Source organism: Puma concolor, chromosome D3, assembly GCF_028749965.1.
Source record: "Puma concolor isolate L17-30 chromosome D3, mPumCon1.1.hap2, whole genome shotgun sequence".
NCBI lineage: Eukaryota > Metazoa > Chordata > Mammalia > Carnivora > Felidae > Puma > Puma concolor.
In genome coordinates, this window is record NC_141678.1 from 6,587,815 (window position 1) to 6,606,907 (window position 19,093).

At 40.8% G+C, this 19,093-nt stretch overlaps 1 protein-coding gene across 5 annotated transcripts in view; it reads left to right on the forward strand.

Annotated features, from left to right (window-relative positions):
• Window positions 1–18,879, forward strand: part of SBNO1 (strawberry notch homolog 1) — a 58,802-nt gene extending 39,923 nt beyond the window's left edge. For all 5 annotated transcript variants that reach the window (XM_086681524.1, XM_086681523.1, XM_086681522.1 and 2 more), the window contains 8 exons: window positions 1,447–1,521; window positions 2,676–2,822; window positions 2,908–3,002; window positions 3,100–3,192; window positions 8,436–8,573; window positions 9,185–9,261; window positions 11,124–11,317; window positions 12,530–18,879. In XM_086681524.1, the coding sequence (XP_086537650.1) occupies window positions 1,447–1,521; window positions 2,676–2,822; window positions 2,908–3,002; window positions 3,100–3,192; window positions 8,436–8,573; window positions 9,185–9,261; window positions 11,124–11,317; window positions 12,530–12,672 (962 nt within the window). In that variant the 3' untranslated portion in view covers window positions 12,673–18,879. The remainder of the gene's footprint in view (window positions 1–1,446; window positions 1,522–2,675; window positions 2,823–2,907; window positions 3,003–3,099; window positions 3,193–8,435; window positions 8,574–9,184; window positions 9,262–11,123; window positions 11,318–12,529) is intronic.
• The last annotated feature ends 214 nt before the right edge of the window (window positions 18,880–19,093 follow it).

A 19,093-nucleotide genomic window follows, 5' to 3' on the forward strand; every position in this document is an offset into this window, starting at 1 on the left:
AGCATGAGTAGGGGAGGGGCAGAAAGAGAGAATACCAAGCAGGCTCTGCACTGCTAGCGCAGAGCCCAGTGTGGGGCACGAACTCAAGAACCACGAGATCATGACCTAAGCCAAAATCAAGAACTGGACGCTCAACCAACTGACCCACCCAGGCGTCCCAGCACTGATGTATTTTTAACATTTGGATGATACTCTACAGCTAGCTTATACAACAGTTTTTTAATCATTCTCTCATTGGTATTCAGGTGGTTTTCATTTTTTTGCCATCATAAACAGTGATGAAATTATACAGTTATCCTTCTGTACAGATTTTCTTCCACAAGACTGGTTTCCAAAAAGGAGGATTTTTGGCAGCAGAGATCTCTGGCTGCAGAGTTGTCACCTACAGAATTTAAACAGTTTTGTGTGTGTAGCAGAGTACTGATTGATTCATTAAATGTGTAAATAGGATGCAATCATGCTTTCCTATTGACTCTGTTCTCTTAGACCCTCATTCTGTAAGTCTGGTTTGGACTCTGGACGTCAGTAATAAAAAGCCCCATAAACTAGGATGCATGGGTGGGTTCATCGTCCGACTCTTGCTTTCAGCTCTGTTCATGATCTTGTGGTTCATGGGTTCGAGATTCACACTGGGCCTTATGGTAGCAGTGTGTAGCCTGCTTAGGATTCTCTCTCTCTCTGTTCCTTCCCTGCTTGGGCATGCTCCCTCACTCTCTCTTTAAATAAGTAAATAAATATATAAATAAACTTTATTTTTAATGATTCTATTAATTTTTTGAGAACGAGAGAGGGTGTGAATGGGGGAGAGGCAGAGAAGAGGGAGACGCAGAATCCAAAGCAGGCTCCAGGCTCTGAGCTGTCAGCACAGAGCCTGACACGGGGCTTGAACTCACGAACTGTGAGATCATGACCTGAGCCGAAGTCCAATGCTTAACAGACTAAACCACCCAGGTGTCCCAATAAATAAACTTAAAAAAAAAAAAAAAAAAGGCCCCATAAACTGCCTTCTTAGTAACATAATTCAGAACGTGTTAACTGTTACACATTTTGCTTTTGTACCACCTTGTCACAATGCTGATGGATAACATTTGAGAGGGAAGCAAGATTAATAGCTTGTTTACACAATTATTTAATCAGCTAGTCTTCTTTACGTGTCCAAAATTGTTTATGGCCTGTGGGTGACAGCTGCATAACCAAACATCTCCACTTCCAGTGACTTCTATTGGGAAGATGAGATCTTTTAATGAAGTAATATAGTGTGAAGTTTGAATACTATAGGATTTTGGAGTGCCTGAAGACCTGTGGGGATGGCCATTTAATTCAGCTAATAGGAACTGTGAAAAATACTTTAGGCTGTGTTTTAATGCTAGAACTTGATGTAGTTTGGTCATCTCACAGCTCATTGAGTCATTTGGGCTATAAGGTTTTTCATCAATTTCTTGACAGATGTTCGACAAGGACTGATAGGAGTTGGCCTGATAAATGTAGAAGATCGCTCAGGAATTCTGACTCTAGATAAAGGTAAGAGTATGAGTTTTGTACATAGACATAACTGTTGCTGTATCATTACAGCCCCTTTTGTTTATACTTTTGTCAATTTGAAGTTTCAAGTTTGTAGTTCTCAATCCCTCCTCAGTGCTCCTCCTAAACCACTCTGGCTGGTTTTTGCTAATGTGGTTGTTCAAAAGAGATTAAACCTTTACTATGTCCATATAGCAGCAGTTTTCAACCCAGGTTGCATGTATGATCAACTGTCAAGCTTTTAGAAAATGCTGAAGCCAGGGCTGGGGCTTAGACATTGCTATTTCCCACAGTTCCAAATGTTGTAGCCAAAGTTGAGCTTCACAGACGTATAGCACTTAGAACTTTATAAATCAAGATTTCATGTTGGAGAACAAACATTCTCATGTGCTAAATTGTGTTCATACTTTCAGTAAGTGGAGTTGAAGATGCAGAAATTCAATAGGATCATTATCTTTTGGAGCATGTATGTGGCCATACTAATTGTTAGAGGTAGACATGGTCAGGTTACAGCTCTGTTCTGGGAGCAGGGGGAAGTCAAGGCTGTGAGGGAAGAGCATGGGGGAGAAAGGAGACTTGGCCTAAGCCTAGATGAATGAGTTTTTTCTTTTTCCTTTCTTTCTTTTTTTTGATGTTTATTTTTGGGAGAGAGAGACCTAGCACGAGTGGGGGAGGGTCGGAGAGGAAGACTCAGAATCTGAAGCAGGCTCCAGGCTCTGAACTGTCAGCACACAGCCTGTTGTGGGCTTGAACTCACGAACTGCGAGATCACGACCTGAACTGAGTCATGACCTGAGCCACCCAGGCGCCCCATCTTTTTTTGTTGTTGTTGTTAATTCCAGGGGCGAGTAGATTTTATTTTTTTATTTTAAAAAAATTTTTTTTTCAACGTTTATTTATTTTTGGGACAGAGAGAGACAGAGCATGAACGGGTGAGGGGCAGAGAGAGAGGGAGACACAGAATCGGAAACAGGCTCCAGGCTCTGAGCCATCAGCCCAGAGCCCGACGCGGGGCTCGAACTCACGGACTGCGAGATCATGACCTGGCTGAAGTCGGACGCTTAACCGACTGCGCCACTCAGGCGCCCCGGGGCGAGTAGATTTTAATTGCCATTTGAATGTATTAAATCTTTGATATAATCTTGTCCTTGCAGATTATAATAACATAGGAAAATTCTTAAACAGAATTCTCGGCATGGAGGTGCACCAGCAGAATGCGCTCTTTCAGTATTTTGCAGACACACTTACAGCCGTTGTTCAGAATGCCAAAAAAAATGGAAGATATGATATGGGAATTTTAGGTAAGTGGAGAAACTTGGAAAATGTCCTGTGTGTTCCTAATAAAATGTTCTTTTTTCACTTATATGTTGCTTTTTCTTTTTTAAGATCTTGGTTCTGGAGATGAAAAAGTGAGGAAAAGTGATGTTAAGAAGTTTTTGACTCCAGGATATTCAACCTCTGGTCATGTAGAGTTATACACTGTAAGTTTGGAAAATGTGCACATTTAAATGTAATTTCCTTTTGTGACAGGCACTCACAGAAATGAGTGTAATTTAAGTTTTATTATTTCTTTTACAGATTAGTGTAGAGAGAGGAATGTCTTGGGAGGAAGCTACCAAGATTTGGGCTGAGCTGACAGGACCAGATGATGGCTTTTACTTGTCACTGCAAGTAAGACTTGTTTCCTTGCAGTGCTAATTATGAAGATAGATAATGCATCACCATTGTCAGAATTCGAATTATCTATTTGCTTTGTGTCAGTTTTCCACTTGTATTTGGCTTTTTCTGTTTTGATCATTTATCTCTGTAACTGGGTTTGTCCTTTTATAGACACCTTCATTTAATGGATTATGAAGGATATTAGGTACAAGTTTTGGATTATTATATATTAGTTAATTGGACTGTTTTACATGGGATAGTGACCTTCTTTTGCCAATATAAAGGACTACATAGTTTTGTAGTCTTATATTAAGCTTTGTGTCTTAAACATTGATTCATTTTTAGCTATTAGTGTAAATAATTCTTTAATATTTGTCAGAGCTAAGGAGGAGGGAGGTGGGTATATGTATGTGTGTGTACGTCTAGACACACATCCCTACATCCACAAATGCATGCATGCGTGTCTATGTGAAATCACATAGGGCCTAATATCTTGAACTTTCCTCTTAAAGACTGTGGAATTTTTATGTCCTCTCTTCTCTGGTATCTGTGTGTTCTTTTCTTCTGCAGTAATAATCTTTATTCTCCATCGCGCACAGGATGATAAAATAATAACGATACTATACCTAAGTATTCCTGAAAATAATTTGGAAAAAAAAGCATGAGAGGTTTTTTTTTTGGGGGGGGGCTTCTCCTTCCCCTCATTCTCCCATTTTAAAACATAGCTGTGTTTTTCTGCATTGTTAGCATATGGCACTTACATAGTATGCTTTTCTTTTAATACTTAACCTTAGCTCTTAAATTTAATGCTCACCTCTCACTAGTCCTGAGGTTGCTATCACTAATCATCTTGTTTGAAGCCTGTTCTGTAGTAGAATCCTCAAGAAGGGCTTGGGAGCATTACTCCCTGAGTTCTTAAATGGTTAAAGTTTGTGCCTTTGTACTTAAAAACCACTTTACCAGGGGCGCCTGGGTGGCTCAGTCAGTTGAGCATCTGACTTTGGCTCAAGTCATGATTTCACAGCTTGTGAGTTCGAGCCCCATGTCAGGCTCTGTGCTGACAGCCTGGAGCCTGCTTTGGATTCTGTGTCTTCCTCTCTCTGTACACCACTCACACTCTGTCTCTCTTTCAAAAATAAAGATTAAAAAATTGCTTAAAAAAAGATTGTTTTTTCTCAGCTCATTTTATATGTTTTTATTAAGGTATAGCATACATAACATAAATCTTATACAGTTCAGTGAATCTTCCCCTCCCCCCCCCCCCCCCCCCCCGTTTTTAAAATGTTATTTATTTAGAGAACACAGCAGGGGAGGGGCATAGTGAGAGGAACAATCCCAAGCAGGATCTGCACTGTCAGCTCAGAGCCTGAGGTGGAGCTTGAACCCACAAACTATGAGATCATGACCTAAGGCGAAATTAAGGGTCGGCCGCTTAGCCGACTGAGCCACCCAGGTGCCCAGAATTTTCCCCTTTTTAATTTGGTTGTTTTGTTTTCATCTACATACTCAAAGGATTCCCTTTAGAGTTTGATAATTTTGTGAACGTATATTGGTATTAGTTATTCTTAGTATTTTCAGGTATGTGATACGCTCTTTCAATATAGGAAGTTTCAAATCTTTTTTTTTTCTTTTTCAAATCTTTTTATTTCAGAAAATTTTCTAAGTTATTTTTATTTGCAAAGACTTTAGTATGGTTTCCTTGAATTTCTCTTTTATCAAGATTTCTTATCTAAGTATTAGAGGGGTGCTTGGGTGGCTCAGTCCAACTTTGGCTCAGGTCATGATCTTGTGGTTCCTGAGTTCAAGCCCTGTATTGGGCTCTCTTATGGCTCAGAGCCTGGAGTCTGTTTGAGATTCTGTCTCCCTCTCTCTCTCTGCCCCTCCCACACTCTCACGCTGTCTCTCTCTCTCTCTCTCTCTCTCTCTCTCTCTCTCTCTCTCTCTCTCTCTCTCTCTCTGTCTCTCAAAAACAAACATTAAAAACTTGATTAGATTTTCACCTTTTATTTATTTTGTCGTGAGTTGTTTTTAATCTATTCCTTCATTTCTTTTTTTTAAACAGCTTTATTGAGATAGGATTCATATACCATCCAATTCACTTCAGTGTATAGTTCAGTGTACATTGTTAACTTTTAAAGTTGTGGTAAAATATATAACGAAATCTACCGCTTTAACTCCTTTAAAGTGTATAATTCAGTGGCATTATGTTCAGTATTGTGCAACCATCACCACTCTCTATTTTCAAAACTTTTTTATCATCCCACAAAAACTACAACCGTTAAACACTCTCCATTCCCCCTTCTCTTAACCTCTAATAATCTCTAATCTCCCCTCTGTTTATGAATATGCATATCTACGTGCCTCGTATATGTAAGTGCAGGCATAGAATACTTCTCCTTTTGTGTCTGGCTTTCACCCGGCATAAAAGCCTTCGGGGTTCATTCATGTTGTAGCATGTGTCCGTGCTTCATTCCTTTTTGTGACTGAATAATGTTCCTTTGTATGTATGTGCCACATTTTAGTTTTGATTTGCAAAATTTGTGGAGAGGCCAACTGTAAACGAAGACCAGGTTGAAGATGTAACTGCATAAAAGAGGCCATATATGATGCTGTCATAAATAAGCTATGTAGAACAGGTATCCTTAAATAACTTCTACAATGGATCAGATACTAAATATTTCAGGTTTTGTAGGCCATAGATGGTTTCCACTGACTATTCTTTTTTGTTTTTGTTTTTGTTTTTCCCTTCCTTTCTTCCTTCCTTCTTTCCTATTAAACTGTTCTTGTTTTGTTTTGATTTTTTTTATGTTTATTTTTGAGACAGAGCACGAGCAGGGGAGGGACAGAGAGAGAGGGAGACACAGAATCTGAAGCAGTCTCCAGGCTTTGAGCTGTCAGCAGAGCCCGATGTGGGGCTCAAACTCACGAGCTGTGAGATCATGATCTGAGCTGAAGTCGGACACTTAACTGACTGAGCCTTGCAGGCATCGCTTTCCTTAAAGTGTTCTTAAGCTTAGGAGCCTCAGGCCTGATTTGGTCACAGTCCTGATTTACTGGCCCTTGATCCAAGAGCAAAGCTCTCAAACTGAATCTGGCTCCTAGTTAATTTGTTTTTTGAAAATCTTACTGAGATATTTGTCGATTCACATGAGGTTATGAGAAATGATACAGAGAAATTGTACACCAGTTTTCACCAACAGTAACATTTGATAAAACTACAGCATCATAATATCAAAACCAGTATTACATCACAATTACTGATCGAATTCAACAGATTTTATTATTCTCCCTTAGATGGGATTTTTATTGATGCGGGCTAGGGTATTGGCTATTCTTTATTTGTTCCAAACTATGGCCAGAATGTACACGCTGGTCGGTTTTGAGGAAAGTGCTGATCCTCGTCTCCCTTTGAGTGGAAGGGCATGGTAACACTGGTCCTTTGTTACTTCCTGCACGGTAGAGGGCCATTGGATGTGAGGAGACGCAGCCTTAGAAGGGGCAATCCTTCCAGGAAGGTGCAGGTGTTGTTTGTCTTTGACACTCTACAGAAACAAGCACGTGTGCTTTACAGTGTTTAATGTGTGCTAACATTAGGAAAACCATGTCAAAATCACTTTTATTTCCACTGTAACGTGATGATTTATTTTGTAATTGTAATGAACTAATTTGACACTGTAAAGATAGATTACACTGTTAAATGCTTTAAACACTGTCCTCCAAGCATAATTATTATATGGAGTTTCACATCAACTGATAAAAGATCAGAAAATGTAATTTTTACCTTAGCTATTGTTTTATAGACTTTGTAAATGTATAAACAATGTTTCAAGATCATACAAATGATCTTTAATATCTATGAGAGATAAGTAAAATATTAAGTGTTTTTCTTTTATCAGCGTAAGAATTAATGTAAAGTTAGTAGCTCAGAGAACAGTTTGTTTTGTAGAGGGGCTGAGAAAGTATCTTTACTTTGAAACTTCTTTTTTTCCTTCAGTTTTGCTCCAGAGATTATTGCTTACAAATTGTTCACCATTCTTTAAAGGAGATGTTAATTTTCCGGTCTTAATTTTCCTTGAGTTTAATGGGCTTTTTCCTTCCTCTTAGTATTTCTGCCATAACTCCCAACTTTTTAAAAAAAATTAAAAATATGTGTAAGTTCCATCATTTGTCTGATACATCCACGTCTTCCCTTTTTACCTATGTATATTTATTATTTGCTCAACATTTTGGCTTTTTTATATCGTAGCTTTACTGTTTACAGATCATGTGATGTCTTAACTTCACCCTACAGCAACCGTAGGGATAGACAGCCCTGATGGATGGATTATAGATGGGTGCAGGGAACTGTGGGTGATCAAAATCATTATCTTAGAGGTTATGGTTCATTGTAACTTCAAGGAGAGTAACTTGTTTTTTTTTTTTTTACACATTTTATTATGAAAATTTCTAAACATAGAATAGAGGTAAGGCGCCTAGGTGGGTCAGTCAGTTGAATGTCTGACTCTTGATTTCAGTTCAGATCATGATCTCACAGTTTGTGAGTTGGAGTCCTGCGTTGTGCTCTCGTGCTGACAACCTGGAGCCTGTTTGGGATTCTCCCTGCCCTGCCCCTTCTCTGCTCTTCCCTGCACACGGTCTCCCTTTCTCCCTCTCTCTCTCAAAATAAATGAAAGAAGAAATGGGAGGTGCATGGGTGGCCCAGTTGGTTAAGTGTCCAGTTTCGACTCAGATCATGATCTCACCCTTTATGACTTTGAGCCCCGCATCAGGCTCTCTGCTGTCCCTCTCGCTCTACCCCTCCCCCATTCACACTTGCTCTCTCAAAAATAATAAACACTTAAAGAACAATAGAGTAGAGGTAAAAGGATTTTCCTCTGAAGACCCTTTCTACCCCCTCCCTAATCTCCTATCTCCTGGATCTCTGAGGCAAGAACATAGCCTAGAACAAGCGAAATTGTCTCCACTGGACATTTATGCTTTAAAACTTATTCTAAACAATCTCCTAAGGAGTGTCTTGGCCCTCAACCTATGTTTTGAGTGTACCTAAGAATTCAGGTTCAGTCTTCATTCTGGTGAGACCTTGTAAAAACTCAGGTAGATGAGCAGCTGCTGTCCTTTTCCACAGTTACAGGTTCATGTGCCTATTTGGTGTTACAGTCTTTCAAAGGATTGCATTTGCTAATGTGATGGTACAAAAAGTGTATCTTAAGGTATGCAGTACAGATCTTTATACTTTCTCACTTTTTTTTAAATAGATAAGGAACAACAAGAAAACTGCCATCTTGGTTAAAGAAGTGAACCCAAAAAAGAAGCTTTTCTTAGTTTATAGACCAAATACTGGAAAACAGCTCAAATTAGAAATTTATGCTGATCTAAAAAAGAAATATAAGAAGGTATTTTTTCATTTGTATTATACTATTTATGAATACTTGTTTTATAATAATATATTGAAACTGTTTAGGAATGCTTTATGTCTGTATATAAAATTATGTTGTGAATTTTCCCTATTTGATTACAGGGAAATTATTTTTAGGAAACATTTTGTCACATTTTGTTACATTAACATACCAGTCTTAATGTTATCAACCATTTAAGAAACTTGTAAGATGATTATTTGAAAGAGCTTGTGTTGTAGAAAAAGAAACTTCCAGCGTTAACTCAAAAAAATAGAACCGTTAAAAATATTTGTTTTACAACGATTTGTAGAAAAGTGGTGAATGACTACTTTTTTTCTAGCATTACTATTATTTATTCTTAGTATTACCTTGTATTACTATTCTTCCTAGCCAGTTTCAACAATTAACATTAAACTAGCTATTGGAAACATTTGTTACATAGGAAGAGCCTAATGGCAGGATTTTATGAAGGGCGCTCAAATGCAGCTAGTAACGGGCCAGATTTTCTGTATAGAGAGGATTGTAAATTGGCTTTAGAGAACATAGGAAGGCAACCAGCTTGTTTAAAACAATCCTGTTTCAATGGAATTTTTGTCTTATTTTCACAGGTAGTCTCAGATGATGCCCTGATCCACTGGTTAGATCAGTATAATTCATCTGCAGACACTTGTACTCATGCTTATTGGTTAGTATTTCATGTTTCTCACCGTATTTTCCAAAATGTAATCAAGACTTAATTGAAACACACGTTTGCTCTTTAGTTGTCTGTCTCTCGAAGTCCGTGAACAGATTATCTGATGTTAGGTGTCATTCTTCAGTTAGAATTGCTTGTATGTCTGTGGACCACACGCTGTTCAGGTGTCCCCTGTGTTCTTCACCAGTGCTTTGTTACTTCCGGCCAGCTGCAGTCTGGCAGTATGGACTTGTCTATCCTCCTTGTTAAAGCTGACTTTTTCTCCCTCTCCTCTCCTTCCTTCCCTTCATTTATTTGTTTGTTTATTTATTTCTCTCTTTAAAAAAAAAAAAAAAAGGTACTGGCATCCCAAATCACTTTTCATTTTTAAGGCTAGGAAACTTCTAGGAAATTAGAGTTGCTGACAGCACCAGAAGACTGTTGTTGAGCCCTGGAAGTGGTCCTACTGTGCCACTAGGCTGGCTGGAGGTGTGTTCTTTCAAGTCACTGTGTCATCCCCTAACTTACAGTGTCCACTTCAGCTGAGGCCGTAGGTGTGGAGGGCACGTAATACCCTGCACATTATGGTTCCCCTATTTCCTTACCCACTGTTTCCTCACCCATTAAGTAGACAATGGGGTATCTGGCCCATTTTATGAAAAGGAATACAGGACATGGATGAATTTTAGCTAGTTTATTTTTCTTTTAAGACATGTAGGAAGATAAATTTGATATGAGCAATGTTTTTTGTTTTCATTTTGAGAGCAAATTAGTGTTTTGGAAATTGGGAAAATCTTTCAAGATAAAATATTTAAAAAAAAATTTTTTTTTTCAACGTTTATTTATTTTTGGGACAGAGAGAGACAGAGCATGAACAGGGGAGGGGCAGAGAGAGAGGGAGACACAGAATCGGAAACAGGCTCCAGGCTCTGAGCCATCAGCCCAGAGCCCGACGCGGGGCTCGAACTCACGGACCGCGAGATCGTGACCTGGCTGAAGTCGGACGCTTAACCGACTGTGCCACCCAGGCGCCCCAAGATAAAATATTTTTAAAGTTAACTTACAGTAGTCCTCTCTAAAACATTTGCTTTGAGCATTAGCAAGACAAGTGCCCAATACTACTGTGTATCCTCTTGAATTACTATTAAAAATATAATTTTATTGAGGAATTATATAAATTTATAAGTTTAAAAATTTTATAAATTGTATAATTTTATAAACCATGTCTTCTTTTTCTTACAGTTTAAAAAAAATTTAATAGTTCCATTCTTTTGGTTTGCTGAGGCCTTTCTCAGTGACATGATTTATAATATATTGGTTGTTCAATACTTTAGAAGTAACTGGCAGAATTATTTTATAAGCTAGCGTCAATATAGTAAACTAACAGATGTTAAAGTGACAGATGTTTACTGGAGGGGTTGTGGGTGGGGGGATGGGCTAAATGGGCAAGGGCCATTAAGGAAGACACTTGTTAGGATGAGCACTGGATGTTACACATAGGGGATGAATCACTGGAATCTCCTGAAATTATTATTGCGGTATATGCTCACTAACTTGGATGTAAATGAAAAAAATTTTTCAAAAGACAAATGTTTAAATGGATATCAAACCCAGTAAATAAACCCTTTTAACTGGGAGTCAGGCCCCAGAAATCTTATTTTCTAAAACAAATTTTAGAAACTTAACAAACCAGTAATGACACCTTACATTGGACAGGATAATCCAATATGTCAATAAGAGCGTAATCAAAGAAACTGTCAATAAAGAAAGGCAAATTGGACTAGGACATCTTCCATTTGAAACCTAGGTAGACTTTGCTAGCTGTTCACGTGCGTGTATGTGTATACGTATATGTTTTCCCCTATTTTTCCTAGGCGTGGCAACTGTAAAAAGGCAAGCTTGGGATTAGTTTGTGAAATAGGTCTTCGTTGCCGCACATACTACGTATTATGTGGCTCCGTACTGAGTGTCTGGACAAAGGTTGAGGGTGTTCTAGCATCTGTCAGTGGCACAAATGTGAAAATGCAGATTGTTCGACTGAGAACAGAGGATGGACAACGGATTGTAGGTGAGTCTAATTTTGGGGGGTTTGAGCTATCCGGAAAAATCAGATCCTATTCTTTTTTTATTTTGCTTCTAACGTTTTAGAATCAGTATCTCTTCCAGTAATGGGGGAGAGCTTGTTTTATATGCTCTTAAAAGGTTGAACGGAAGTTAAACCTTTGAATGGGCATTGTTGATTCTAGCTGAAGTTACAATGTCATTTATTTTAGGCCGCTCTCAGCTGTTCTTGCTCCCCTTCCTCACTGTCGCTGTCAGTGCAGGCTGTGGTATAAAGACCGAGCCCAGCCTCTTGCCCAGGATCCTCTGAAGTCTACCCATTTCCAGTCATTGAGCCAAATTGAGACTGGAACTACAGTCACTGCACAGAGGAGGGACTGGAGTTTTAGCAGAGAGCACGGGCAGACCGGGCAGCTGTTCCCACCATCCTCTAAATGGCAGGCCTCGCAGGAATTCATCGTTACTGCACTTTGGCCTGTGGTTTCGTGTTTGTTGCATTTCTGACGACCTTCCTTTTTATTGTGGGCTGCAGGTTGGCAGCCCATGGGCCAGAGTCAGTCCATGACCTTTTTTTATTTTTTTTTGACCCTCTTGATAGTTTTGGTTTTTGCGAGTCTGCATTTGAATTAGTTGGCCAACATTTAAAAATCAAAAGCCTGGGTTTTGTTTTCTCAAAAACCACATGCATGCACGCGCACACACGTGCACACACACACAGTTTATGTGGAACATCTAGCCCCTGTTCCCACATAGGAGGAGTTAAAGTTCCTTTACCGAGGGCGTATACTTTCCACAGTTTGCTAACGCCTGTAGCGTGCCCACTTGGAAATTACCTGCTTCACTAAGCAGTTGAATTCACATCCACTATTCTGTAGCCTTGTTGGTCCATTAATACCTGCCCAAAGAAGGTCGTGTTCGCCTGCATTTGTGGAGCTGCAAAGACAGTAGATAGACACTATAGTCCATTTTCCAATCCTCCACCGAGAAGTCAGTGTTACTGTGGACTTTGCATATGCTTAGGTCTCTGCGAGTAATGCTGCTGAGGAATTGGGTTACTTCTGAGGGGGCAGTTTCAGTTCTCAAGTATTCGTTTAGTGTTTGGGTGGAGTCTTATTTGTTACACTTAATGTTATGCTTCATTTGGAATGTGCTGTGCAGCTGTAAAACAGTATGATTTCTCTTGGATATAGCCTTGATAAGTTCTTGTTTCTAATTGCAGGTTTGATCATTCCTGCAAATTGTGTGTCTCCTCTTGTAAATCTCCTGTCAACTTCAGACCAGTCTCAACAGCTTGCGGTCCAACAGAAACAGCTCTGGCAGCAGCGTCACCCGCAGAGCATCGCCAACTTGAGCAACGCTTAAGAACAGACAGGTTTCAACATGGATGTATCTGAAATGCTGTTGAAGCATATCATTTGCATAAAAATCAGGGACAGTTTCCAAAGAATTATAATTTTTTTCAGTTGTGCTCTCTCTAGTTAATTTTTTTGGGAATAAGGACAAACCTGGAATAGATAGCAAAACTGAAAATCAGCAGTGCCGATGGTGGTACATATGTCTTTCCTTTGCTTTTCCCATGGTACTTCCCATATGCTTTTACTTTGGGTGAGCAGAGGGGTATGTATGCGTGCGTGTGTCTGTTTGTTTGTGAGTTTGTTAAAGGCTACAAACCACAATTGGTTTAAAAATGCTTGGAACTTCCCAAACTGGCTTTACTTTTATGTTACACAGTGCTCAGGGTTAACGCAGTACATCCATGCAATTGCTGTGGGACTTATCCCCAGATGCATGTGTTTTGAGTCTATAAATATAGAAAATATATATTGGTTTCTTTTTCCAACTTATTAAACAATAGGTTTATTAAAGCATGAAATGAAAGGTTGCATATCATGCATTCGGGTTCTTTTTTAGTTTTTGTTCTGACAGTGCATGTCTTTGAAAGCATGCGTAAACAAGATGAAAACAAGTCAAGTAACGGAGAGAAACATTTGTAGATGTACAGCATTGGTTATTGCATTTTTATAGTGTTTATACCTGGGTATTGCTTCTCACCCCGCGGATTCCCCTCACCCTCTTCTCCCTGCCCCAGGTTTCTTGTCAAGGTAATGAGTATATACATTTTTTTGGTGGTAAAACTCTGAAAGTTAATTTTAATGTATTAATAGTATTCCTAATGTGTGCTGCAAAAATGGCTACAAGCCTGCTTTTCTTAAAACTACATTTTCCTTAACTTAAAGATCGTTTTAGAAAGAAGTACAAATCGGCTTCCATCTTGCAAACAATCTTTTTTTACTCCATTATCTTAATTTGTCACTCATAAAAAAGGAAACCGTACTTGAGCTGTAAACTAGACAATGAGGAAACACTTGAGGCTTCTGCTGTATGTTTATTTCTTGTTGTTATTGTTGTTACCCAGTAACTTGAATATCGTTTAATGTGTTGTAAGACATTGTAGAGTTTATCTCAAGCTGTTAAAAATGGTAATGTACAAATGTGAATAGACACTTATCTATAATATGGGTAAGTTTTGTTTCGCCTATAATAGATGTTTATGAAACAAGTGAGGGGACAATTGGGTTTTTTTGTTTCCTTTTGTTTTCCTTTCCCTTTGTTTTGCCTGCACAGGTTGCACTATTGAAAAATTGAGATTGTATAAACCTGGTCAAAAGCTGCAAGATACCACAGTCTTGTAGATGTCAAATAAAAAGTTGTTCTACTAACCAGAAGTGGACTCTTGCTTAGGCCCTCACCACCTTCAGAGGCAGAGTCTGTGACGGGGATTCTGCAGAACTGGCGTGTTACGCGGCACTCCAGGCAGCCTTTTTGGGCTTAAAACCTACCCCTCAAAACCGAGATGGTGTCGAGAAAGGGGTGTAGCGATAGTCGTTTTGAATGTTTCTCAAGTTGAATTGTTCTCCTTTGTCACTTTTGAAACTTCTTGCAGAATCAGGCAAGATGTCTGTTCGGTGATGGCTAGGGCTTTCATCTTCCTGTGTTTCTTTAAGGCCGAGTTTGCTTACGTCAAGTTTACCGTACGTTTCCTTTGGATTTATTTATTCTTGATACGTGAAAGAACACATCGAGAATCATTTCTGTTCTTTGGCATGTGTTGCCAAGTGGATGCAACTTTTATCCTCAGTCTAGGCTTTCTATCTCAGGCAGTGATCCGTGTGAATATCAACCAGTGTTCTTTGTCAGGGCCGCTGGACCCAGCTGGCAGCCAAGGGCAGACCGTCCCACCTGCAGCAGAACTTCCCAGTTAGTTCCTCTGTTTTAATCCGGTAGCCCGCTCGGCATCCATCCGCGCACTAACGTGAAGTAGAGTTGGGGACGGGGACCGAACCCTGACAAGCCTGCTCCCTCCGGGGAGACGAATGTGGTCAGTTGACCCCCACGATTCCTGATGTGGTGTTGGCTCTTTGAATAGCTGTCTTGATACAAAAGGGCATAGGCGTGTTCTGTTCTTGGAGGAGCAGCATTGTTTCGCTTTTAAAAATAAGGTCCAGAAATAAGGCCTCTGAAAAGTCTGAAAGGAGACCTCAGAAAGGCAACTGGTGTAAGGGGGGTGGGCGCTGAGGTGCCACACGCCTGTGCTCCTCCCATCAGGACACCATGAGTCCGCTGCTCACCCCCTCTCTGGAGGTTGAACGTACGACCTTCACACTGTGCCCTCATCCTCATCTAAGCCAGCACGTTCAGGTTGGCCAGCATTCAGGGTCCCCCTCTGTTAAAAACCCAAGTCTTAACAACAGCTGACTTCTGTAAAACGGCTCCGTGTGTTTCAGGATCTGAATGCCACGTCTGACCCCAGGGCCTTGCTGAACCTGATGCGAGTCCATTTGGCCCCTGCAATGCCTTTCCTCCCTCCCTTTTTAGCAATATGGCTCTGAGCACAAAGATTTGATTGTAAATCATGTTAGCGTTTTCAGAGTTTACAGTGTCGATTGTGCTGAAAACCACTCACTTCCTGAGTCCAGAGCCGCTCAGATGGTATCTTGGGGGGAATTAGTGTTCCCCTAATCTAGCAACCTCCACACCACAAGGTCTTTATCTGCAGTTTAGTGAGATTACCCAGATAGGGATCAATGATGTGTAAAGTCCTACAAGTATTAACAAAGTATATCTTTAAACACAACTTGATCAAAAAGTAAATATCCTAAGCAATTTTCCCTTTTTGCTGCTATGTTGCAGATACAGTCTTCAATACCTTTTCTTTACATCTGTATATAAGTTAGCAAGAACTTGCATCCAAAGCAATGTAGTAGTGTGTGTTTGTGTACATATATTTGTTCCAGTCCAGTTAATTAGCACTTGAGACTTTTTTTTGAGCTGCAACAATAACCCTTTTCATTTTAGTGTGCTTTATCTGTGAAGATAAAAGTTCTAGATTACCAAGTTCCAGGGGAATATAACATTTCAGAGGCGCGATTTTGTGCCTGTGGTCTCTGGGGCATTCTTCTGCTAGCCTCCGTGTGATGCTATTAGAACTTCTAACAGGCATGACCAGCACAGCACTTAACAGTTGTGTGACGGGAACCCTTGCCCCTACCCCTTCGACTTCCCAGTTAGCATGAGGGCAAAAAGCGGCAGATTACAAATGATTGGTGCATCGCAATTCACGAAAGAGAGACGAAAAGTATTTTCCCTTTCAGTCCTGTTCTTGGTAAGATGTTAAGAGGAAGGTCCCTATCTAAATACTCTTATTTTAAAAACGTTACCTGGGTGATATTTGATAGCTTCTAAGAATGGTGCTACGTAAGAGTCGCCGTTAGGCCGGGATCCAGTTAGCCAGATGTCTGGTTAGTTCAGGCATCCCAGTGGCAAAGGCAACCGCTGTGACGATGGGCGTTTGTTGATTCCCCCTCCTGTGTCCGGGGTCTCCCTGGCTAACCACAAAACCCACGCACAGGGCCGTGCACACTTTGCTGCTGGAATGAGGCAAGCAGTCCCCGTTGTGGCGATAGCCGCGAGCAGAACCCATTTGTGAAAATTCCTCATGGGATGCCAATTATCCGATACAAATGCGGTGTCTTTTAAGGGGCATGTAAGTGAAGGAAACTCAACTAAATAGATACCTGCAACTCAAGCTAGCTAGTAATTTCTTTCTGAGTACTTGAGGTGAAATCCCAAAACCCACCTTCTGATTTTATGCTGTACTTATATATATGTACATAAATGTGTATATATAGAAATGCTGAGTTCTTTTGAATTCTGAATGTAAATATTTCTTGTAAATTGGGACCCTACCCACTCTTTCTTTCTCTTTCCCCCCTCCCTTCGATCCTATTTATTCTTTTCTTGACTTCCCATACGGGGCATCTTATAATTTTTTTTTATATATATATATAAAAGTATGAAAAACTTCTTAGTTGAATTTGTTCATATATTTTAGGATTCAGTTTTGCATCTTGACTATAGAATTCCTATGTCTGTTTTGTGTTAATATTTTTCAACATGCCTGATTGTGTTTTGCATTTTTCTTACAAATTTTTACTGTGTGCAATGCATTGTATTGGGGGGGAATGTACTTGAGTGCAATTTCTGATACTGTCATTATATGACTAGTTATGCTTGTTTATGTTGCTCTTTGGAAGCTGTAGTGAGCCTGATGTTTTCACATAAAAAACATTTCTTCCCAAGACTTCTTTAAGCTCCTCTAACTTCTTCAGTGCATTTGGGATCAAACGTAGCTCTTCAGTAACCTGACTTGCTCCTACCCTTTCCATTCTTCAGGCCCGTACCAAATCCTTCATCTGTGTGGCTTTCCAGCTGAGAAGAAAATCTTGCAGATCTGAACCTTGGTTTGTGGCCCGCTGCCGCAGAGTTTCTGTGTTTTTGTTTTTGTTTCTTGAATTAAACAAGTCAGGCCTCTACCATTAACCTGCAAAAAATAATCAGGCAGTTATTTTGCAGGGAGCACAGGTAATCTGCCTCTGCTCTCACCTGTTGAGGATATTAAGAGCAGACGGGGAGACCGGCCCGGTACATGTGGGTCTCTGTTTGGACAGGTAACGCTGAAGAATGTTCTGTCAGGAACCGTTGTCCTCCCAGAGAGGGCAACACAGCTGCTGTGGGGGCTTCACGCGAGCCTTCAGCCCATAGGTTGATTCTGCGCTGAGGGTAAAGCAGGCAGTGAACTGTGGCCGGACTGGCCAGCAGGATCCCCTGAGCTGCTCGCACCACCAGTGGACTGCTACTGGGGCATTGACCTTGACTGGATGGGCCACAGATCCAGTGCCGAGCCAGATTAAGGCCCTCTTGACAGTTAGCGTTGCCAATAGGGAAGACCCTGGGCTGGCTCGTGAAAGTGGTGGGAATCATCAGCCGGGAGGCAACCATTGGGTTTTTATGTAAAGGTTTTGCACCTTTAAGGAAATGTTCCCCTGTAACTTTGAGGAAGGATTGCCGTGGGCATTTCTTGGGCCTTTTCCTCACATACATGTTCCACTCACCACTACTGAACTTGGTACACTTGCCGAAAACTGAGAAGTTGTTTGCATTTAGATAGGTAAGTCTTGGGAACCTAGCGTGTCCTGAGTCAGGCCCTGTCAGAGATGAGCTCCAGTGGGAATCCCGGCCCAAACCCGCCCCGTCCTCCCCCTTCCTCTGGCGCCCGAGGAGTGGTTGAGCTTGTGCGCAGCAGTGCCGAGGGGCGCCCCTCGGCGCCAGCCCCGTTCTCTTTGCTACTGGCAGTTCGGGCCGCCTCCGGGCCCGAGGGTCAGTCCACAGGCCCCTCAGTGAGGACACCCCATCCGTCCTTCCGCCTCCCCTCCCCACCTCCGCCCCAAGGGCCTCTCTTGCTATGACAGTATTTGTGGCACTGAAGAGGATAGAAGCTTGAGCCTCCTTTCTGACTTCCCCTTTAGGGGGCAGAGAGCTTTTTTTCTACGTAGCACATCTGCAGTCTCACCGCCATTAGAAAAAACTCATCCTGTTCACGGTTTATACTGAATTTGCGAACTACTGATATTATTTTTCAATAACCACTTGTATCTACCATCAACCATGAGAGGTGGGAAGAGGTACGCCGCTGTATCTCTGCAATAAAACTTTTGCCAGGTTCTACCTCCGCTGAGCAAAGGATACTTTTATACGTAGGCATAGATCTTCCTCCTTTACCGATCTGACTTGGTGCATCTTGAGACAACGTCTGATGGAATCCAAAGACAATTTGAAAACAGAGGTGGATGTAAACTCTTGGTTGTTTTTATTTGGTTCTCTTTTTTTAAATCTCCCTTTTTATATTGCTACTCTGTCTTGAATGTCTGTCAGTGTACGAAGGGTACGCACTGTTCTGATGATACTGCACTGCTCCGTTCAGCCTTCCGTGATGAAAACAGTACCGAGTGTCCAGAAATGACTGTTCCAACCATTTTGATGTGTAACTTTAAACATTGGGTCTCATGCAATAAAAATGTGTCGGCTGCATTTAGCGAGGTTTACCCTCGCAAGTAAAAAACGATCAACCATGAAGCATAACCAATTCTGTATTTAGTTTTTTGTTGTTGTGGTTTTTGTTTTGTTTTCTTTTTTTGTAAGATTCTTAAATAAATTAAACTGGCTAATACACTTTTTCCCACTCTGTGTGTTCTTTATCTGGGTGCCGAGCACCTCTTAAGTTTGTTTATTTTGAGAGGGAGAGAGTGGGGGTGGGGCAGAGACTCCCAAGTGGAGCCTGCTTGGGAGTCAGCCCCAAGCAGGTCAGCCCAGAGCCTGGCATGGGGCTCGACCCACGAACCATGAGATCATGACCTGAGCCAAAATCAAGAGTCGATCACTTAAC